This window comes from Oenanthe melanoleuca, chromosome 19 (genome assembly GCF_029582105.1).
Source record: "Oenanthe melanoleuca isolate GR-GAL-2019-014 chromosome 19, OMel1.0, whole genome shotgun sequence".
NCBI classification, from domain to species: Eukaryota; Metazoa; Chordata; class Aves; order Passeriformes; family Muscicapidae; genus Oenanthe; species Oenanthe melanoleuca.
The window spans coordinates 5,885,296-5,908,126 of record NC_079352.1 but is presented as its reverse complement, the minus strand read 5'-3'; the positions used below and the strand labels follow the sequence as shown (position 1 = coordinate 5,908,126).

Genomic DNA, 22,831 nt, shown 5'->3' with positions numbered 1-22,831 from the left:
CTGGCAATGCCATTCTCTGTTATTTGCAGAGCAGTGCTAAACCCACAATAAAGATGATGTTGCCCCAAAAGGGTGCTGCTCACCACCACCAGCATTCCCAAACCAGTTTGTCCCCACCCACATGGGTGAGACTGTGGCCGTGGGCTCTGGACAGCCACAGCATTGCCCTGAGGACACCAGCACATCCCAGTGCCAGAGTTCCTGTGAGGTTTCAGAAGGAAACCACAGGGCACAGCATGGCTGAGTCCTCCAACACCATCCCCACACATCCCAGAGCACCTGTGTGAGGACAGTGGCTTTGGGAAGGGCCAGGGACATGTGGCACGTGAAGGACAGTGCTCATCTGTGCATCAGCACTGCCTGGCTCTCTCCAACCAGGATAAAGTGCTTCCATTGGAATGACTGTTTATTAAACCCCTTTCCTTTCTCCCAGTGCCACAGCATCCTCTCAGCACTGCTTTATCCAGAGGCTTCTTAGAAAAACAGGATCCATTAAACCCTTCCATGTCTCCCAGTGCTGTAGACTCCTCTCAATGTCACTTTATCCACAGATTTTTTTAGCAAAGTGGAATGTCTTATGACTCCCAGTGGCTCCCCCCGTGTAGCAGAGCCCCACATGGCTGGAGCAGAGATGTTTTCATCCCATGGGTTATCCATGAGTGAGTGCACTGTGTGCCTAAGCTGGCTGTCATTATCCATTATCCAGCGTTGATCTCCAGTGGGAATGCTCTCCTCTGGATCAGGACACCAGCCATGGTGGGAAAAAGAGGGCAGGGGGTTTGCCCTGAGATGAGTCACCACTGCCACACTGTCAGAGACCCCAGGCACAGCAACAGCGGCAGGATCTCCACAGGGGAATGGTGCATGGGCTGTGAGAGGGACCAGGATGGGAGCGGGTCTGGGTTTGGAGGGATCTGGGTTTTCACTGGGATGTGGTTGTGAGTGGGCATGGGCGGGCATGGGCTGTGAGCGGGTTTGGACTGTGGGTGGGTTCAGGCTGCGAGTGGGACCAGGATGTGAGTGGGGCAGGGCCATGAGTGGGTCTGGTCACGAGTGGGACCACTGTGGGTGGGTCCAAGCTGTGAGTGACCATGGGCTATGAGTGGGCATGGGCTGTGAGTGGGCTGTGAGTGACCCTCGGCTGTGAGTGACCATGGGCTATGAGTGGGCATGGGCTGTGAGTGGGCTGTGAGTGACCCTGGGCTGTGAGTGACCCTCGGCTGTGAGTGACCATGGGCTATGAGTGGGCATGGGCTGTGTGTGGGCTGTGAGTGACCCTGGGCTGTGAGTGACCATGGGCTATGAGTGGACACGGGCTGTGAGTGGGCTGCGTGGGCCTGGTTTAGGAGTGGGCGCGGTGAGGACGGGCTGGTGCGGTGTGTGCGGGCTCTGAGCGGGCCTGGCCTATGACTGAGCCCGCTCTGCGCCAGCCCAGCCTGCGGGTGCGCTGGGCTGTGGGAGCGCCCACGCCCTGAGCGTGTCCATGCTGCCAATGGCTCCCGGGCCACGAGCGGGACCAGGCTGTGAGGGCGCGTGGACCCCTGCCCCGCCTGGGCCCGTGCCCGGCGCTGTCCCGCAGGTCCCTCCCGGGCCCGCCCGTCCCACGGTGCCTCCCGCCGCCCCCCCGCTCCCCCGGCACGGGCCGCGCCCTCCGCGGCCCACCCGGGCCGGGCCCCGGTGAATCAGCACAGGCGGGGCCCAGGGGGGCGAGGGGGCGGGGCCTTGGCGCGGGGTACGACGGGAGGTGTAGTCCTGGAGGGAAGGGCTGGGCTGCATGAACCCACAGACGCTCCCGCAGCTGAGGACTTCATCTCCCTTCGTGCCCCTGCGGGCGGGAGGTGGGCGGGGCGGCGAGGGAGGGGCGGGGCGGGGCGGGGCGCGCGCAGGGGGGTTGTGGTGGCCCGCGGCGCGCGCACAGCACCGGGCGCAGCCGCCGCCGCCGCCGCCTCAGCCGCAGCAGCGCCGAGACCGCCGCGCCCTCCTCGTCCTCCTTTTCCTCCTCCTTCCTCCTCCTCCTCCCGGAGCCCGCAGCCTCCTTCGCCCCTCTGCCCCCCGGACCCCGCGAAGATGGTGGACCGCGAGCAGCTGGTGCAGAAGGCCCGGCTGGCCGAGCAAGCCGAGCGATACGACGACATGGCGGCCGCCATGAAGAACGTGAGTCCCGTCCCGCGGCCGTCGCGCTCCCCACACACACACAAACACACGCACACACACACACAGCCTCCTCCTGCCGCGCCGGGGCCGCGCTGCCCTCGCCCTTCCCGCGTGTTCCTGCGGTGGGTGCTGGGCTCGGCCGCGGGGGTGCGAGGGCCCCGCTCCCTCGCCTTCCGACACCCCCAGCTCAGTCCGCTCCCGCCGCTTTTCCCGATCCGGGGTTACCTTGCTTTTTCCTGACCCCCGTCTCCTGCCTTAGAGCCCCCCCAGCGCATCCCCTCCCCTGCTATGGGGCCCCAACCTCTCCTACAGCCCCCGCCCCACATCTCCCGCCTGTTCTGGGGCTCGCATCCAGCCCCACGCATCGCTCTCTCCTGCCCTAAACACCCCCCCCCACATCTTCTCCCTTATTCCGGGGCCCCCACCCAGTCCTACACATCTCCCCTCTCTGCCCTAGAGCCGCCCCCCCTTCTCCCCCTACTCTGAACCCCCGCGCTTTGCCCCCCCGCCCCTCTGCCCTGCTGCCCCTACCCAGTCCCACGCACCCCCCTCCCCTGCCCTATAGCACCCCCACATCCTCTCTACCTTAGAACGCGTTCCCTCCGCATCCCTGCAGCCCCCCACATCACCTTCCAGCCGCATTTCTCCTCGCCCCCCACCCCAGGCTCCCCTCCCGTGTCCCCCTCCCCACCGTGCCTCAGCGTGGCGGGGCAGAGGAGCAGCCCGGGGGTGCAGCGCTGCCCGGGGGGGTCACACCGGCTCGGGGCACCGGGGGGCGAGGCAGGGGGGACCCGCTGTGGGGGGGTTGTGTTCACACCTCTCCCCGCTGCCGAAATGCCTCACTGTGCATCCCTTCCCACGCGTGGTCGCCGGGGCTGGTGTGTGCCCCTGACCCCAAAGATCGGGAGCCCTTTCACTGTCAAAGCTCTTATTTTTACTGCTCTTGGTTGGAGATTTATGAATTGAGTCATGTTGTATTCATTTCACGCTCTTAAAATAAAGACTCTGCATATAGCAGGCTGATCTGATTTGTGACACTGAACGCTCCCCTTCAATACTGACATTTTGACAATATAAGAAGGGAAAAAAAAACATATCTCTGATCTGATCTTGCAAACAAAGCAATCGTGGGAGGCAGGATCAAGTCATTCCAGAAGATTCTGCATTTGTCATATTGCAGAGAGGCTAGACTGGGTGGAGGGAGGGAGGGGGTGCTTTAAAGGGGAAAACTGTTCTTTATGTTTGTCTTCTTAGTCAGGTCTGAACCTTTGCTGGGAGCTGGGGTGTCCTCCCCAGCTGATGAAAAGTGAATGCCGATCTGGTAATGTCGCAGTCTGCCGTGGGTGCAGCTCTGTTTGCCCATATTGCACCATTTTGTCAATAACCTTGCATTTATCAAACAGACTAAACTGTCACAGCCCGAGCCCAGGGAGGGAGGAGATGTCTTATCAAGGAATGAAATACGGATAATCGGAGCGAGATATTATCACATTAAACCAGCCGGGCTGTCCCTCTGCTGCACTGTGGCTTTTATACCATTTTCTGATAGCGGCATCTATTCATTTTAAAGCAAAGCCTGCTGTGTGAGCAGATCCTACAGCTCATTTCCTACGGATAATACAGCCACTGTGACAAAGCCAGCAGGGATATGCCCGGGACTCACAGCCGTGTTGCACTGTGAATTTCTCTTCGCCTGCTTCCCCGGGCTTGGTGCTTGAACCCCAGGCGTTGTTAAGAGCTCATATATGTGATTTTTTTTCCCTTCCAGCCCTTACGGGCCCTGGTGAAACAGTAACCCGGGCTAATGCCTCTTATCAGCTACCGGGTAGCTTGGCCGTAAGGAAACGATCCCCAGCGGGAGCGCTGACGCCTCCCTTCACCAGCAAACAAAAGGCAGAGCTTTGTTCTTCCTTTCTGCTCCGCGCTGCCCCGGCTCTGCGCGGCCGGTGCGGCGGCCACGGGCAGGTCCCAGCCGTGTCCCAGCCGGTTATCCCCGTCCCCGTGCGCTGCCCAGCCCCCAGCCCCGGCTGTGCGGGAGGCTGATGACCTCGCACTCATTTCCGTAGCAACGCCTAGTGATGTCATATGCCATGGTCCAAGCTGCAATGCACCCAGGCGGTAGCAGAGAGCATGCGGGCTGCGCCTAGCGAAGGTGATGCAGAGCCTTCCTGCCCTCCAAACCTAGCCCTCCCTGGCACCCTGCTGACAAATGCTGGATGCTTCTCCTTTCAAACCTGTCGTGGCAATGATGGGTATAAAAGAGGCTCGTTTTCCTGCAGCTTCATCTCGCCGTTGCATTTTGGTGGCTGCCTCACATGGGGCAGCTGGGTGGGTTGTTCAGCCTCAGCCCTGTCTGCTTGGGAACCTGTGCTGAATGGCTGCTGTGTTAATGGTTAAAAATGGAAATGGTCTGCTGGGGTTCTTGCTGTCTGCTGATTCATCCAGTGATGTCTGGGGTCGCAATAGTTTCTCAAAAATACTATTTATATATGATTTCTAGCTCCTTCCTTCTTACAAGTGCTAGCTGCCAGTGCCCCTAATTGCTACCTGCAATTATGTTGCTGCTGCAGGAGCAGGATTGCTCCTTCAGCCCCAAAAGGGGCAGGTTTACTGGGGGACTCTGAAAACACACCAGGTGGTTCCCTTACCTACCAGAGGGATCAGAAGGTGATGCCACACCCAGGAAGGGTGCAGGGCTGGGCCCATCGATCCAGGGTATGTCTTCATGACCTTGGTCATGTCCCTTATCTCCTAAGTGCTGTCTGGGAGTACCATCAGCCCTATCAGTTGGGAGACAGGAAAACTCTCTGCTGGTCCCCAGGGTGGTCAGTGATCAGACACTGGCCTTGGGCTTTCTTGCTGGAGTTTCACTTCCCATATTGCTGGTGGTTGGAGCAGGATGCATTTTTGTGTGGTTCAGCTTCAGGAAGAGCTTTACTGTCCGAGCCCATGCCAGGGCTGGGGATCGATACCCATTAGCTGGGGAGAGCGGTGCTGCTGGAGGCTTTCCGGAGCTGGGAGCCCTGCCAAGCCCCTGCCAGCACTGCCCAGGGAGCAGAGCACGTGCTCCCCTCAGACCTTTCTGTCGAGGGGATGTGCAGGTGAATGAGCAAGATGATTGCAATAACTTATGCAGGAAATAAGTAATATTTTAAAAGTGTGTGGGGAGAATGATTGCACTGCACCTATGTATGGTGTAGATGTGGGGCTGGCCCCTGTGAGAGGGCTGACTGCTTAGCTTTGGGGGCCTGACCTCTGTATGCAAGGACCACCAAGTGTGGGTGTGGAGGGGGGAATGTTGGAGATGCTGGAAAGCAGATGGCTGCTCCAAGCTTTAGACACCTCAGCTTGGTGCAGTAAATGGCCATTGTGGGTGGAGGAGGAGCGTGAGGATGGGGAATTGCAGGCCTTCCCTGGCACAGGGTATGTGGGCTTCTCCCATGATGGTCACCAGCTGGGCAGGTTATCATCCCTCACATCCATATCAATGCTGATGGCAAGGCTTCACACAGGCAGCAGGCTCACCCTTGGAAAAAGGGCTAATAACACAAATCCATCCTATCTGGAGAGTCCCCAGGGAGCAGAGCAGTGATGATTAGCTGCTTTCTGCTCGCAGTGTACACAGACAAAAGGGTGGTGTGGAAAGGCTTCTCCAGGAGGAGTGCTGGGCAGGCCATCTGTGATGGTGGGAGGGGACCAAGGAGTGCGAGCTGCTGTAGTAGCACTTCCCAGGGGAGCTGGGGAAGGCTCTGGAGAAACCATTCCCAGTGCCAAGGTGGATGGTGCAGTCATTAGCTGTTGGCATCTAATGGCAGCATTGATGCTCTTGTGCAGGCAGCTTGAATGCTGCCCAGCCCCACGGTGCCTCCAGACCACTGGTGGGGATTGCAGACAGCCTGACTCATGGCCACTTCCTTCCTGGAGGTCTGTGGGGTCAGGGCAGGATGGTGGCTGTCAGGAGCTCCTGTCCTTCTGACCTTGTAGCAGTTCACAGTGTGGGGTTGTCTCTGTGTGATTTGGACCTCGTAGCAGTAGCCTGGGTCACATCTGCACCCAAGCCACAGATAGGTAGTCCTGTATGTGAGTGCAGTGGACACTGCTTCCAGTAACTGGCCAGTCTTCAGCAGATCAAGCTGTTAATTTTTTTCTTTTAGCTCCTGTGAGTTCTTATTTAGTCCATTTGGGAAAAGTCACTGATTGACGAGACCATGTTGGGTTTCTTAGCTGGCCAAGTGTAGCAGCCATTGTGGATTTGACCCAAAATAGCTCTTCTTGAACTAAACAAAAGTAATACTGATACTGTGATGGAGAATATAGCAGTTGAATTGTACCTGGGGGCATAGAAACAGTGAAACTTGGGCAAGGGCTCTCCATGAACCCCTGGATTATTTGAGTTTAGTGAGTAGATCTCTTGGATGATATCTAACCATGAAAGTGCAACAAGATTGGTGGGAATTGTCTTGATCAATTAAATTTTTTTCAACCACCTTTATTTGCTGCTTCTTGTGTAAAAAGATGGCTGGTTCACAGGAGATTCAGTTGTTTTAGTACACCAAATAATCTTCATAATGTCAGTGGATAAGCCCTGTCTGCCCCAGCTGTGTTCACCAGCACATCCCAAAGTTGCTCTCTGGAATAAACTCTTTGGACAGTGAGGATGTGTACTTGGGCTTGCTGGAATTCTCAGGAACAGCAATTGAGGGACAACCAACTTCAGCTCCAGAAATGTTCCCTGGATTGAAAACTCCAGGGGTACATACACTGTTCTTGGCAACTGGCTGATGTCTTTGGCATCCTCTTGGTGGTTCTCATGGATGTTCTGGACAGTGCTTTCAAGAGGGTTATCCACATAACTGAGGGGTATCCTTCTGCCTCCTGCAGCTGGGGTATGGTTTCTGATCAGGGAGATTAAAAACATGGTTCTTCCTCAGCTTCTACAGCTGGTAGAATTAAGATTTTCCTTAATTTGAGGATCCCCATCATACTTTTTCCTCTTCTTCAGTAATATGTATTATTGAACCGCTTCTCTTGTGCCTGGGCCAGAAGCATTAGTGCTGCTCAGGAGCATGCTCAGCTTGGCTTTCCAAGTAGGAATAAGCAGCCTCAGCCTTGCTAAGCTTAAGATCAGGGAGGTGGAGCATAAATGACCTGATGGTCCCCATTAGCCTATGGGGGAGCCTGAGTCTTGTTCCCAGGCTGGTGAGTGACCCCAAGATCACAATCCTAAGGACAAGGATTTTTTAAAGCCTGGTATTTCTACTACCTCTGTAGGCTTGTAGCTGGAAATTGGATCAACTAGCTGTTGCTCTTCAGGACAGAAGGAGAAGCATGGCTCAGGGTCCAGCTGATGGAACAGGGGCTGGGGAGGAGAGTGGTAGCCATGACCTGACATCTGGAGAAACCTCCATGGATGGTGACACATCTGGCAGGGCCTAATGCACCAACTTCATGACTGAACTCTTGAGCTTCTTTTGGAGCACCTTCATGCCAAGTAAAACATGCACAGGAGTTGTGTGCAAGGATACGTATTTAGGAAAAATAAAGAATCCAAGCTTTTGTGTGTCCCAACTGCTAGTGCTTGAGTAATCAGCTGCCTTTTGGGAGGTGGCTTTGTCTGAGCTCAGATGTGTCCTTGGATCTGGAGCGCTGCTCAACTTGTTGGTGCTGCTTTTTCCTTGGCAGAGGTGAGTGGTGTGTTGGGAGCTCAATTCCAGTCTGGCAGGGAAGAGCCATGAGGACTGTCAGACTAGTTCAGACCAGAGCTGGCTGCTCTGTGTCCCAGGCTCTTCAGAGGCAGGAACAGGGAAAGAGGCATTGGAAAATGCCTCCAGTCTGACCTGAGGGAGCTTTTCCTCAGATGGGTCAATGCCTGAGACATTTAGGACTCTGCCTTGTGCTTTTCTGCCATGTTCAGCCTCCTGAGCTGCCAGCAAAATGTGAATGCATATTAGAATAAGTGCTGTACAAAGCCCAGTGGAACAGGATTTGCCTGGTTTCCCAAGCCTTTCTCCATTGACAGTCTTGATAGGATTCAGGCATCATCTTCCACCTCACTGTGGCAAAGCTGTGATGCAGGGCTGAGGTTGTCTCTGGGCAGCTGCACCCTGATGCTTCCAGGTGTTCTATGCTTCAGTGCTCTGCAGCTCATGTCAGATTTTTCCAAAGCTCTGTGAGGAGTATTTTTGTGGAGCCAGCTTGGACCTTCTTTCCTTCACTTTGTCTTTTCCTTCTGGAAAGCTGAAAGCCTTCTGCTCTTTACCGAAAGGATAGCTAATCTAACTGGTCCTTAGCTGAAGTCTTGCTCCCCAGTGTTAGATTCACATCACTGCAGAGAAATGGTAACTGCCATTTCTGGAAAATGGCAGCTGCCTTGCTGGGAAGAAAAAATTGAGTGAAAACATAAGTATTGACTCGATTTGATTAGTGATAGTCACTGCTGGGTAGTGATAGCCTGGAAACCAGCTGAAACAAGGGGAAATAGCAATGGATTGGTCACTGTGCTGGATCTTGGGTGGCTTTGTCTTTCAGCCTCTGAAGTCTTTGGCTTGACTTGAAGAAGCTGTCCAGATAAATGATGGTGGCTGGTTTTATGCTGGTGGCATTGAGATAAAACATTCTGCCATGGCTGTTGGCTGCCAGGCTCTGCCTGTGCTTCTGCCGTGCAGCTTTTGGTCATTGAAGCTGGGGCAACTCTTCTTTCCTTATGGAAATGAAATGGCTTTGTGGGACTGTTTTTTTTCCTCTGGCTGCTTGATTGAATGAGTAAAGTCCTACCTCCCAGCCTAAAATGAAGAAAAATGGGGACAAAATTACTTTCATTCTGCTGTTTAAATTTATTTATTTTTTTAAGTAAGAGGCCTGACTGCTCCAAAATCCAGATGTCAGGATGTGGGATTCCCACCCGTGACTGGGTGGGGAGCATGCCTGGGGGAGGAGCTTAGCAACAGCACGGCTTTGTCCATCTTTTCTGAATGCACAATGACAGTGAGGCTGAGCTGCTGTATCTTTCTGGTCCCTCCTGTGGGCTGCAGCCCTGGGAGCAGCTGGGGCTGGTAAATCATAAGGATTGATCTTCACCCAGCAGTCTCATGCTGGTTGCACTGCTGGTTATCTTGGTGTAATCTGGAAAAGCTCAGAAATGGTAAATTGTGGAAAATGGAGCTGAAATGATGAGGCAGCAATTCTTGGGCTGCAGGGAACACTGACAAGACTGTCTATCAAAAGCAAAGCCTTCGTATAGCTGGCAAAACAAAAGCCTTTGTCTGCCTATTTAAGGGCAAACTTCCCCCAGTTTCAGGTTTTTCTGTGCTAACCTAGATTTAGTCACATTTAGCCTTGGATGTGACCCAGTACACGCTCAATTAGATACTAAACAAACCTGATTTTTGGCCCCAAGCTAGTGATCTAGTGACCAGGGGCAGTGCATTAGTTAATTGCAGTAGGAGAGTAACTAGAGAACATGTCACTGCTGATGGCGTGAGATTCCCTTAAAGTGATCCCCAGATTAAGGATTAGAGTACTTAATGTTTTTCTTCTAGAAAGGAGATGTTGGAATTGAGTCCGTCTATGGGTGTTTGAGGCAGCTGCACTTGGACGAGCGAGTCTGCAGGGATTCCAAGTGCAAACCATTCCTTAATTGTTTGCAAATTCCCTCTGATCTCGCTAGATGGGTTGGCTTGCTTGGGATGTCTTTGCTTACGTACCAAGCAAAGCTACTTGGCCTTCGAGTCTGCTTCTCACTCCTCTCTGAGATGGTTTCAGCAGGGCTCTAGAAAAACACCACTGAGAGGTCTCAGCTTCAGTGCTAACGAGGCTGCTGATGGACATGTTGTTTGGACAGTTGTGGTGCTCAGCAGCATAAAGTTTATTAATAGTAGGTGGAGAAGCTGTTGCTGTGCCATGTGCTAACAGACACGCTCAGCAATTGCTGTAGGAGATCTGTGCTTGTAAAAGGCTAATGCTTGGTGTTCAGCAGTGAATGAGAACTTGGGGGAGATTAACAGCTTTTGATTTACACCCAGCTGGGGCAGGCGTTGGAGCTTTGCCTGTTTATGCTGTTGGGCTTTGTTACATGGGATGAATATTTCATTAGTTAGAAGTTTGGAGCTTGGCTTCTTGCATTTGGTGGTGTCAAGATGGTATTGGCACCTGAAAGATTCTGTCACCTGTGATGAACTGAGATCACATCTGTGGTGGGAGTCCCTTGGGCTTCAGAAGAGGCTGGGAGATGGCTGGAGCCAGGCAAGGGGAGTTCAACAATTTGATCTAGGATAGTAAAGTGACCCTCCTTGTAGTTTAATGGGTTGCAATGCTCCAGAAAGCTGCCAGAGCAAAAACTTGACTTCCTTCTGTTCTGCAAGTTCATTTAAGAAATTAAATAAAATTGCCTTTGCTAGAGGTGTGTAAGATCAAGCCTGAAATCCCCAAAGCAGTGGGAGGGTAAAGTACATCTGGAGGGATAATCACCTTACTCAGTGATGCAGAAATTAAACCTATCGTGGAGCTGGCATGCAGGAATTCACCTGGGTGTTCTGAGAAGTCTCTTGCTTAATCTGGTAAAACATGTTTGAGACACCAAGGAGCTGCTAGATCTGCAGACCAAGAGACCTAGAGCAAAAATCTTGTGAGGTGCTTTTTTTCAATATTTCCAGAATCTTACCTTGATGTGCAACAACCAGGTGTTCCCAAAGTGTTTAGGGAAGTGACATGGAGCAGCTAAAAATGTACATGCTCACTGCAGGGGGTTTTGCATGGCTGCAGCATCTCCCATTTCACCCTTTGGAGCAGCACTTTGTCTCTGCTGTGCCAAAGGAAGCCATGCCAACAGACAGGAATTGCCCAGTTCATCCTGCTCCAGCAGACCTGGGAACACTCTCCCAGCAACTAGAACCTGCTCTCAGCCTTGAGGTGGCCTGCCCATGGCACATCATGTCTTTTCTCTCCACTTGGCTCAACTGTGTAGAGGTCATGGGCACAGGCATTTTTTGAGCCCCTGATTAAGGACAAGCCCTGGCACTTGATGCTCTGTGAAGGATTTGATGATCTGGTGGCAGGATTCTTACTGCCTGGCACTGGGGCTGGAGGTGAGCAGGAAAGCACTAAGATCTGAGCCAGATTAGTACCCTTGGAAGCTGTGAGGTAAATCTTTAAGCAGCTAATGCTCCCAGCAGCACTAAACACCCTCCCCACATGAAACTTGGTGCATTTATCTAGAGAGTCCCTGAAATATATCTAGCTTGGGTTTGTTTTACCATGAATTGGAAAGAAAAAAAATATCTTCTGCGTGGACCAAGTTTCAAGACTCCTAGAAAGGTCCAGTGGCTGTCCTGTGAATGGCTGCTTCAGCTCAAAAGCCTGTGAGTAGATGGAATCTTCTGAGGAATAATGCTTAGACAGAAATTTAAAACCCCAAGTCTTTAAAGTTGTACAGAAATTCTTCTGAGGAAAGAGCTGCAGTTACTCTTGAAGAGCTCTTCAGCTCTCACCTGGAAAAGCTTAGTACAGCCCAGAAGAGCCTATATCAACCATGAATTGTCATTCTCCATCCAGAAGGATCAGTGGATCAGCTGTGAGCTCCGGGGGTACATCTGAGCTCTCAACAGCAGTGGCACACTGTGGCACTGGTATTCATGTGCTTAGCAGAGAGCTTGGAGAACAGGCCTGTGAGCAGGGAACAGCAGATAATCTGAGGCAGGAGAGCTCCCCAAGCTATTGGGTGATGGAGAAGGGTGGTGATGATGCTGGGCTGCTGCTGAGGCACTCACAACACAGCAGTGGGCAGATGATGCTGCCAGCCTGCCATATCCTGGGGAAGAAATAGCTTGGCATCCCTTCTGTTGCTTTGTAGTCAGCAGGCAAAGGTGCTGGTATCCCATCTGCCAGAGATGGTGTGACGAGCCCTGAGTGACAATCCCCTGAAATGCTGGGACTGATGTGGCTGGACTTGCTGCTCTCTCCATCTGGTGGCTGGAAGGCACTAGGCCAACAGAGGTGGATCATTTTCCCTGAGAGTTTTTAATAAGTGCAAGGCAGGTAGTGGCAGCAAGATGCTGAAACAAGTTTTCCTACTGCCAGTTTTCATCTTGTTTAATACCCTGTCAGTAAACCTCATGGGAATCAGGGTGCTAATAAGGAAAACAAGAAAACTTGAGCATAATTCCTTCCTGGCTCGAAAAGCACATGCTGGCTAGAAGAGCAGCTCCCTGCCACAGGACTTTGCAATGCTAACTCAGAAATGGTTTGTGGCTCCTTGAGCGTTTGCTTGTAGAACACTTGAACATACACAAAACTGGGAGGCTGGGGTTTTTCCTTCCAGTTGGTTACTGGGATGTGTCTGGGCTACTCTGTCCACAATAGCCACGGCAGACAGATGCTCCCTCGTGTTTGCCTTATCTCAAGCTGCAGAAGAAGTCAGAGACACAAATCGATGGCAGCCAGGTGTTCTGTAGTGGAAAAGAACCCAGAGTCGTTAGACCAAGTGTTGGAACTGCAGTGCTGCAGATAAGGGGTGGTACAGGGAATGCTGCTGCCAGACACTGAATGGAGCAGCTCAGGGCTCTGCTCCTCTTACTGGTTTTCTCACCTTGGCTCCCTTCAACCTTTCATGTGCAAGTATGACCCAAATAGCTAAAATATGCTTTTTCTCTAACTGAAATCCATGATGGCCACACTGAAACTGGAGTAGGAGCTCTGCAGGCTCCAAGGACTGATCAAACCTGAATGCAGTGTGAGCACATGTAGTTATTAAGCTACAAAGGCCAACGAAATAAATGAGCTCTTGGTTTCCACATCTCCCAGTTTGAAGACTTTGTCTTGGGTGGTTCAAAGTTGCCTTAAGTAATAAAGGCTGCAGAGTGGGATGAAAGCTGCTGTTAAGTGTAGGAACATGCAGAAATCCTAATTGGTGTCTGGAGTGCCTGAGTAGCCTCTGAGATGCAGTTGGGCTACAAGCAATAAACAGTTCTCTGCAGACACTGGTCCTTGAGGCAATTTGAAATGTAATGCCAGAACCATCCCATGTGCCCTCAGCTGCTGTCCTGTGATGTGAACTGGCCCTGCGAGCTTAGAAAACGGGAACTAGCAGGTGATTATTCATACTGAAACAGGCAAAGGAGAAGGCAGTGGGGAACTTGTGTCTACCCACAGCCTGCACATGAGTTTTTTTGGTCTTTTCTGGGATGAGAGGAAGGGTTCAACCTACAGCCCAAAACCCCCCTGGCCACTCTGAGTTAAAACACAAGCAGAGGACAGGGGAAGGGGTCAGCAAGGAGAGAAGCAGTAATGGTGTGACTTCCACTTTGGAAGTGTGACATGGGGGCGAAGGCAAGGCAACAGGGAAAAGAACCCAAACCAATCTGGTAACATTTTAGATTTAGGTCTGGTTTAACACACGCCTACTTCACCAAAGTAGGACAGTGCTTAAGAAAAGCATCTTTGTGACTGCTGTGATGGAGTTGTAGGACAGCTCGCTGTGGTGCTTGGGGAGAAGCTGTTCTTGGTGAGGTTGTGTGACATCGAGTCGTGACTCTCACCAGACTGCTGGGTCATGGTGACAATTTCATGTGCTTGAGGGCAGCCATTTCTTCAAGTTAGGGCGAGCTGGGGACAGAAAAAAGCAGGCAGTCTATCAGTCATGACCTTCCAAAATGACAGCACTTGTGCTGCTGAAGGTGACCTTGTCACAGAATCATTAAGGTTGGAAAAGACCTCTGAGGTTACAGAGTCCAGCCTTTAACCAGTCACCACCTTGTCAGCCAGACCAGAGCACTTAGTGCCATGTCCAGTCATTTCTCAAATACTTCCAGGGGTGGGGAGTCCACCAACTCCCTGGGCAGCCCCTTCAATGCCTGACATTCCTTTCTGTGAAGAAATTCTTCCTGATGTCCAACCTGAACCTCCCCTGGCACAGCCTGAGGCTGTGTCCTCTTGTCGCTGCACATGAGTGGTGGGGTCCCAGCATGAAACAGCAGCTGGGGATGGGAGAAAGGTGACATGTCTGCAGGTATTGTGACCTTTTTTAGCTGCTTGCTAAAAAAAGGGGTTGTCTGCTGGTTACTCCCCTTACCAAGAAGGAATTTCAGTGGTTGTACTTGGTCAGAACATTGTTTCAAAAGCACATTTGCCTTTCAAAAAATGAAACAGAGAAAGGGACCTTCAGGCCAGAGCTCAGACTAAGGAGCTGCATGTGAAGGAAAACAAGGCTCTTGCTAGGGTTTGTGTGGAGAGATAACAAACTTAATTACATGGTTCAGGAGCTGTAGATAGAACAGGAAGCATGAGTGCTGCAGGGGAGATGGATGTTGTGTATCCTGGTGGGAGAGGAGCTCTGGTGATCTTTAAAAGCTGTTCTCAGTGAACAGTTTGAAGTTCTCATGGCTGTCTCTGTCTCTCCAGGAAAGTTTCGCTCTTTTGTAGCTGTCTGATGCCTTGAAGGACTCGGATTCTCTTTTAGGCAATAAGAAGAGCAAGTGTTGAGATTTATAACATGGGTTAAACTGTCAGATGTTGATGGTATTCCCCAGGGAAGGATCTCTGGGTCCTGTCAGCTTGCCAGTGCTGTCTGGTTGAAGATAAGACATCAAAGCCAGACAGAAGCAGTAAATGGGTGGGCACTTAATTATCAAACTAAGTGAAAAGTGTGCAAGGATAAACAGGTAGAATTATGTCCTGTGATGGATCTTCACTGCAGTCACTGAAGGGACCTCAGAAATGATAATTTCCTGGATGTCTACTCAGACCTACTCATGCAAAGTGAGAAGTGGAGGATGGGAGTCCTGGAATAAGCCCCTAACTGACCTAACTTGCTGTTCTCTAGGAGCAAACCTTCCCCATGGGTCTCATCAAAGCCTGTTAATAGGGATACTTCCAGAAGGAAGGTAGAACCAACCCTTGGGCTTTTGGAGTTTACATACCTTGATATTAGGGCAGGTGAAGTTTTGCTTGCTCCCTGGCCTCTCCTCATGAGGCTGAACCTTGCCTGGCTGCAATGTGATCCTCGGGCATGCCAGGAGCCTGCCAGGGTTTGGGCAGGGTGCTGAGTCAGAGCTCCAGCTGTAGTGGAGAAATCAGGAAAAACCTTCCCAGAGATGGTGCCGCCTCTGCAGTGCTCTGTTGCAAATCAGAGGGCTTGGATTTGTACAAGCCTCTGTTCTCCCAAACAGTATAAACCTTAAACTTCCAGTAATTTTTGTCCAATGTGAGCTCATGGAGTTTCCCCATGGCTTAAGGGCACTTGAGTCTTGGTGCTGCAGACACTGTGCCATCAGAGAACTGGTGAGACTGGAACTGGCAGTGTCCTCCAGCTTGGTGATGGAACATGCCTCCCAGTCAGAGCCTGGCAGCATGGGCTGCTCATGCCAAGCTCCCTGCACTCCCTAGGTGCCTGGGTGTCCTTGTGCAGTCTGCTCCTGGCAGGTGTGTTCTCCCTACTTTTTCTTTTTTTTTTTTTTTTTTCCCCCCCAAATAGCTAAAAGACTTTCCTCTATGAAATTTCCACCACATGGATCAGCTCCTTGTCCTTGGCTGTTTATGCCACATCCAGGACTGGACTCCATTTCAGGCTCATGCATCTCCTGCCCCTCTCCCCAGTCTCTGTGGGCACAAGAGTGAGATGAGGCTGGACAGTTGCTGAGATTTGCAGAGCAAATTCTGCAGTTCTCTGCTGGCAGCCAGGAAAGTAAAACTCCAAAGTGACGTCCCAAAGAGCAGGTAGACTCCAGCTAATGTCTCTGTGCTCCTGCCAAGCCCTTCCAATTCCAAATCAATACATGACTCCATGTAACAATGCTGAAAATGGCATCAGTACTGCCCTTCTTCAGGGAGCTGAGACCCCTTCAGGGTCTGAGTTAAGAAGGGAGAAGGTTCTGTCCTTCCATAATGTGACTGCTACATCCAGGCCTGATGAAGGATATTGCCCTTATTTGATGTTACATCAGAGGCATTCAGTGCAATGCTACACACTGGGTGTATCAGAACCTGCTGTTTAGCCTGTGGCTTGATTGAACTCACTTTGTTTCAGTCTCCTGCAGTGTAAGAGAAAAAAGCCAGCATTTATTTGGCCATCATAGGCTACAGAGAAGGCACAGCCCCATGTGACAGGCTGGTGCAGAGGTGTTGGAATGGTTTCTGCTGGAGATGGGCACTGGTGCAGTGCTGTGGGAAGAGCAGAGTGACAGTGACTGCACGGTCTGGAGTGTGGGGGCTGTGGCAGGGAATGCCAGCACAGGTGAGCAGGCAGCAGGCTCTTGGCTGAGGGGCAGCAGGCAGCTCTGGGCAGACTGAGGGCAGAGATGCCCTCAAAGGCAGCTGAACCTGGGATACATCTTTTCTGACTCTGATAGGGCAGCTCAATGTACCCTGCTGTCTGATACCTTGTGTCCTGGGCACCTTGCATTTTCTTCCTGCTGGGAATGCAAGAGCCAGATGGTTTTCTGTTCTTCCTCCCTCAGCTCAATTGCAAGCTGAAATGCGTGGGACTACAGCCTCTTCCCTCTCCTGGTGCTGAGGGCTGTGGTCCTTGTCCCCACCCATGTCACATCTTGGCCATGTCTGCAGTGCTCCTTCCTGGGAGTCTGAGTCCTGCTAGAAAGCAGTGACATGGTTAACAAGGCTCCCTTCCTGCTTTTACAAGTTCCCTGTGAGCTCCCTGGGGTAATCTGCTGTCTCCACAGGTGTACCTTCCATCTGTCAGCCAGTTTGTTGAAAGGATTTTGACAGGCAACTTTCCTCCGTAATCCTTAATAGCTTCGAATTTAAAATGTTTATGGCAAAGCTAATCCCACGAAACTCCCTGTAGTTTTAATAAATCTATCCTCCAGCAAAACTCTTCTGGTGAGAGGAGGTAAATCTGCTTCTTCCTGCAGTGATGAGTATCTGCAGACGTGGCTGGGGGGCACCTGCTTGTTCCTCGCTTCAAAACTGGTGTTCCTTCTCAGGGGGCACCTTGCTAAAAGCAAAATTTCATGTGGTGATCAATCTCCACAACCCCTGTCAGGACAGAAAACTCTTGGAATCAGTGAGTCTCTTGTATGGCTGTTGATGTTGGATGCTCCATTTACAGCTGGAAGAGAATAATTCAGGCTGGGATTTCTGGATGTTTCTAGTTCCAAATCCCTCTCTCAAAACAGGGCAGCTTAGGTGGGACAAGACCCCCAGGTAACTTGATGGAGCCTTTGGTATCTCTGAGAACAGACAGCCCAGAAGCTCTGGGGCAGGGGGACACCTTGGTTGTACTCCCAAAGACGTCTTTAACTCACAGAATCATTACTGATTGTTTGTGCAGGTATCACTGAGAGGGAAGAATGAAGGGAGACATTCTGTAAAACTGCAGAGTAGAGACCTCAGCGCAGCAGGCAGGCAGGAGCCAGCGTGCCAGTGTCTCACCACGGGGGTTTGGGCACATTGTGGTTGCAGGAAGCAGGATATCACAGGGATCCCAGGGCCCTGTGGTTAAACAGTCACTGTTCTCCTGGCTGGCAGGGGACTGGGAGGGTTGGCCTGGCACTGGGAGCTGCCGGATGGCCCGGGCGTTGCTGCCCTGCTTACCTTGGGCGGGAGCACTGGGAGCTGCCCTGGCATCCTGCTCTGTGCTCTTTGTCCTGCGCTGCTGGTGGCTGCTGATAGTCCCAGGAGATCTTGCCCTCAGTAATGTGACACCCATTTCCCTGCTCCCTCGCTGTCTCTTAGCCTGGAGCAGAAGCAGTTGTGCTTGCACAGGAAAACCCTTTGCCATATGGAAAAGGGGTGTCTGCTGTTCCTCTGCCAGGCTCTAGAGCATCCTGTGGAGCAGCACAGCAGCGAGGTGAGAGTGGAGGGTCTGCTTGCTGTCTCTGCCTTGAAAGGGCTAGAGGGGTCTGATCAGAGACTCTGCTTGCTGTGAGGGAAACAAGGCATAGCTGTAGCCTGGTTTTCGGAGGAGACATTAGACAGAGCATGGCTGAAGAGCTGCAGGAGGAGTGGATGTTCTGGAATGTGCAGGTCAATATGGTGTGAGCAACTGTGAGTCATTCCAGGTCATTCAGATGAGGTCCTGGGCTGGGCCTTTGGCCTCCTGACCCCCACCATAAATGTGGTTATCTGGCCCAGAGCAAACCTTGTCCTTCCAGATCCTTGTGAAAGTGACTCAGTGTTTGCAGAAGCCTTTCACATCCAAACCATTACCTAATCCTTTACTGCCGTGAGGTGGCTCACAGGTTCCTGCTCTGGTGGCCTGATTCCCAGCTGACTGTGCCCAGGATGTGGGGTGGGGACATGTCCTGAGGGAACAGGGACAGTGGACAGTGGCCATGCCCAGGCTCAGAGTGCCACTTGGCAGCTGTAACTGCCCCAGGGGAGCAGCCATGTGCAGCTGCCATGTGGTGGCCTGTGTGCTCCAAGGCTTCTCCTACCTGGGGTGGGCAGCTGGTGCAGTCTTGGCCAACGGTGCTGCCCAGATGGCTGCAGCCAGAGATGGTGTTGTGGGAGCTGGAATGGGATTATTGTGACACCAAGGGATGCTTCCCAGGCTGCTGAGGGAGCTCTGTGCTCATCATCTCTGTAATCCTTTTGTGGTTTTTGTGGTGCGTGAGGCAGGTGACACTGTTAACCTCCGTGAGGAAAATCCAGTGTGGGGATTTTCCCCTCACCATGTGAGCTTTTAAGTCCTCCTCTGTGCAGGTGCCTGAGGAAGTTGTGATTGTACCATCTCAGAGATTCTTTGGGTGTCTCTCAAGCATATTCCTCATGCTGTGGGAAGTGGAAAAGATGAACACCCTGTAGCTCTGGTAGCTCATAACCTTGGACCATCTCCTCCATCTTGCTTTGACTGTCCCTCTCCCTGTGTCACCCAGTCCAGCTCTCATCCTACAGGTGAAAGGCATGTCTTTCCTAGAAGATTTTTCTCATTCTGGAAGATGCTGACTTCTCAAATAAAACCCAACTCCTGCTCCTTTTGTGGATCTGGACCACAGCATGATTTCCCAGCTGGCTCCTGCTGGGATGGGAGCAGAGCAGGACTTGAGAGCCTCCTCCTGCCTATCTAGAGATGCACAGGAACACCCGAAGGTGTGAAGGCAATATCAAACAGCTGGGGCTTAACCCAAATGTCTCTTTTCTCTCCCGCTCTCTCCACGCAGGTGACGGAGCTGAACGAGCCCCTGTCCAACGAAGAGAGGAACCTGCTGTCCGTTGCCTACAAGAACGTGGTGGGGGCGCGGCGCTCGTCCTGGCGAGTCATCAGCAGCATCGAGCAGAAGACCTCTGCGGATGGCAACGAGAAGAAGATCGAGATGGTCCGCGCCTACCGCGAGAAGATCGAGAAGGAGTTGGAAGCGGTGTGCCAGGATGTGCTGAGCCTGCTGGACAACTACCTGATCAAGAACTGCAGCGAGACGCAGTACGAGAGCAAAGTCTTCTACCTGAAGATGAAAGGGGACTATTACCGCTACCTGGCCGAGGTGGCCACCGGGGAGAAGAGGGCGACCGTGGTGGAGTCCTCGGAGAAGGCCTATAGCGAAGCCCATGAGATCAGCAAGGAGCACATGCAGCCCACCCACCCCATCCGGCTGGGGCTGGCGCTTAACTACTCGGTTTTCTACTACGAGATCCAGAACGCGCCGGAGCAGGCCTGCCACCTGGCCAAGACGGCCTTCGACGACGCCATTGCCGAGCTGGACACCCTCAACGAGGACTCCTACAAGGACTCAACGCTCATCATGCAGCTCCTGCGCGACAACCTAACGCTCTGGACGAGCGATCAGCAAGACGACGACGGCGGAGAAGGCAACAACTAGACCCCCCCGATGGACTGGCAGCCGCACGCTGATGCTAACTACTGCAGTCTTTATTTTTTTCCCACGAGTGGGGGGGGTCCGGGGTGGGGGAGGGAAAGGGAGGGGACACCTTCCCAGGGAGGCCCCCCACAACCTGTCTTTGATTGCCTCGTTGACATTTTTGCCAAAACACCACTAGTGGAAGTCAGGCTGGCTGTGCTGGTATGGAATAGCAGCCTCACTGGCATATGGACTGTTCTGTAGATTATTAATACAAGTGGAGCTGTCTTTAATTTAACTTTATTGCTAGAAATAAAAAAAGGGTTTTAAGACGAATTTGCGTGGATGGAATGGCCCTCGTTTTTAAGGAAAGCAACGCAAAAACATAAAAAAAAAAAAAAAAAAAAAAGGAAGTTCTGTGGTTCCAGTAAGGCTTCGAGCGTTTGTTTCCGCAGCCCGGGTGCCGTGTGCCCGCACCACGCGGGGCCTCTCTCTGCAGCGCTCTGCCTGCCAGGGCGCAGCTGCAAATCCCCAAATTGAGAAGGAATTAAAAATAAAACCAACAAAACTAAAGAATTTGGGGCTTGCAAAGCCCTGGGATTTAGGCCATCCAATCTTTTTTGGTTTTTTTTTTTCTTTTTTTTCTTTTTTTTCTTTTTTTTGGGTTGGTTTTTTTTTTTTTTTTGGTTGAGATATTTATTAGGGTAGCTTACAGTATTAACACTAAATTGCAGTTTACAGTATTTCTACATTACAGCCATATGACATCAAGCCTTTGATTGTCTGTTTTTCTTTCTTTTGCTAGTTCTTTTGGCTTGCCTTCCTGAGCAGTCCTCGCCTGTGGACTGGCTTTAGCTATTCTGTGTCGCCCAAGGCAAGAAGACTGCCCGCCCGAGGAACATCAAAGCTGCTCTAGTTTTTTGGTCAACAGCTTAACAGGTGCTTGGCTAGCGGCTGTTTCAACTATTTTAAGTCCACAGCAAAAGGTTTAAGAACTTAATTAGACAAAGGGGGAAGTGTTTAAACTTAAAAATGCCACTTAAATAAAAAACAATAAAAAAAATTTAAAAAAAAAGAGCATTCAGGTCTGTATGTCATGTACTGTGTTTGGTATTTCAAAAGACCATCCTGATTTAAGGTGCCACAGCTGCTTCCTCAGGGATTGCACTGCCATTTCACTCTGCCTGACTTTCTCCCACTGTACCATGAGGTTTGTCAGCAGATCTCCAGCACCCAGGGCTCCCTTGTTTGTCACCAGGGAAGCCGGGTGCGTTTTCCTTTCTCCTGGGGAAGCTTGTGGTGTAATGAGTGAACTTCAGGAGCTTAGACACTAATTTGGTAGAGAAATTCCTCAAGGGAAGAGCTACAATCATAGACATTTCTATCCACCATTGGGAGCCCAGGAACTTAGTTCTCTTCTTAGCAAAATCTTTTTGAGTCTGTCTGATCTGGCCGGGGGTGGGAGTCGGGGCATCTGAGTTGCTTAGCAGGTAATACTTACCCCATTTTGAGTAAGTTTAGCTTTGATTTTGATTTTTTTTTCCATGGTTGTCGGAGGTTCACTGCTGGGAGCGCTGCGCCAGCAGTGAGGAGAATCCGCGCTCGTGCTTTAGTTCCTTGTTGTGATTGTGACGCTGATTTTGGAACCAGGCTTTCCCCGTCCCCTGCAGAGCCAGCCGCACACGGCGCGGGGTGGTGAGGCACACACACACCGTGGTGAGGCACACACACACCGTGGTGAGGCACACACACACATCGTGGTGAGGCACACACACTGTGTGAGGCACACACACTGTGTGAGGCACACACACTGTGTGAGGCACACACGGCACCGCCGCTCCCGCTGCCGGCCCGGGGGCGCGGACACGGCTCCAGCCCCTCCCGCCTGCCCGGGAGCGCCTCCGCCCCGCCCGTACCCCGGCACGGCTTTTCTTTAGGCTTTTCTTTAGGCTTTTCTTAGGCCGGGCTTCCCCCTGCTCCGAGTCTCCCCCGGGAATTTGGGTGCAGCATCCCGTGCCGAGGGCTGTGCAGTGCCGGACCGGGAGATGCTTTAGGCTTCTGACCTCCTTCTCATCCACTCCTGTGTCCAGTGAGCAGTGTTGGCCCAGCTGTACGATTTGGAAGTGATTTACTGGAATTACAAAACCTATCTTTTTTTTTTTTTTTTTTTTTTTTTTTTCCTTTTTTTCCTCCAAATAATTACTACTCTTTTTGGCTTTTTGCTCTGGCTGCTTTAGGAAACTTATGCAGGAGAGATGGCACAAGAGGGCTAAAAACGGAGTGGGGGTCAGGGACTTGATTTTTAAGCAGCTTGAATGGTTTCTTTCATTTTTTAAGAGATGCACTTGCCTATGATACTGTCTCTCCAGTGAAATGATTACTGCTCCATTACTCTATTGATACAATATTGTGCATGCTAGTGTCGTATTTCTATACAGTAGCTTGAAATTTATTAACTTATACTGTAGATGTTATGTATTCCTATGACAAAATAGTCTTCAAAAATTTTTTAAAGTTTTTTAATTTATTTTTCTTTCCTTTTTTTTTTTCGGGGGTAAAGTTTGCTCTACCAAATAGTGATCGTAACAAACTGATCTGTTATGGATGTTGCTATAGTGACATGCAATTATATATGATTTTGTTTTTAAAAAGGAAAAAAAAAAAAAAGCAAAAGAAAACACCAGTGTTAGCTTAATCTTAATGTCTGGTGTTCGTCATGGTGAAATTATAATTATTACAGTGTAGGAGAACAATGACTGTGTTCTTTGAATGAGCCTTTGTTTGTGCTTTTTGTCATGTTATGCAGTGAACTATTTTTAAGGTCTAATCAGTGATTATTTTTCCAACTCCGTGTTTCTGTAAGGAATTATTTCACACACGGACCATTCTTAGCAGTTTTTCCTCAGTGATGGAATATCATGAATGTGAGT

The 22,831-nt window shown here is 51.3% G+C and overlaps 2 protein-coding genes across 3 annotated transcripts in view; both read left to right on the top strand.

Annotated features, from left to right (window-relative positions):
* SH2B2 (SH2B adaptor protein 2) overlaps positions 1–22,831 on the top strand; it is a 241,493-nt gene that overhangs the window by 159,485 nt on the left and 59,177 nt on the right. The window lies entirely within an intron of this gene.
* On the top strand, positions 1,870–20,976 carry YWHAG (tyrosine 3-monooxygenase/tryptophan 5-monooxygenase activation protein gamma). Its single transcript, XM_056506927.1, has 2 exons — positions 1,870–2,154; positions 19,266–20,976. Exons 1-2 carry the CDS (start codon positions 2,068–2,070, stop codon positions 19,920–19,922), a joined length of 744 nt encoding a protein of 247 aa, XP_056362902.1. The 5' UTR covers positions 1,870–2,067; the 3' UTR covers positions 19,923–20,976.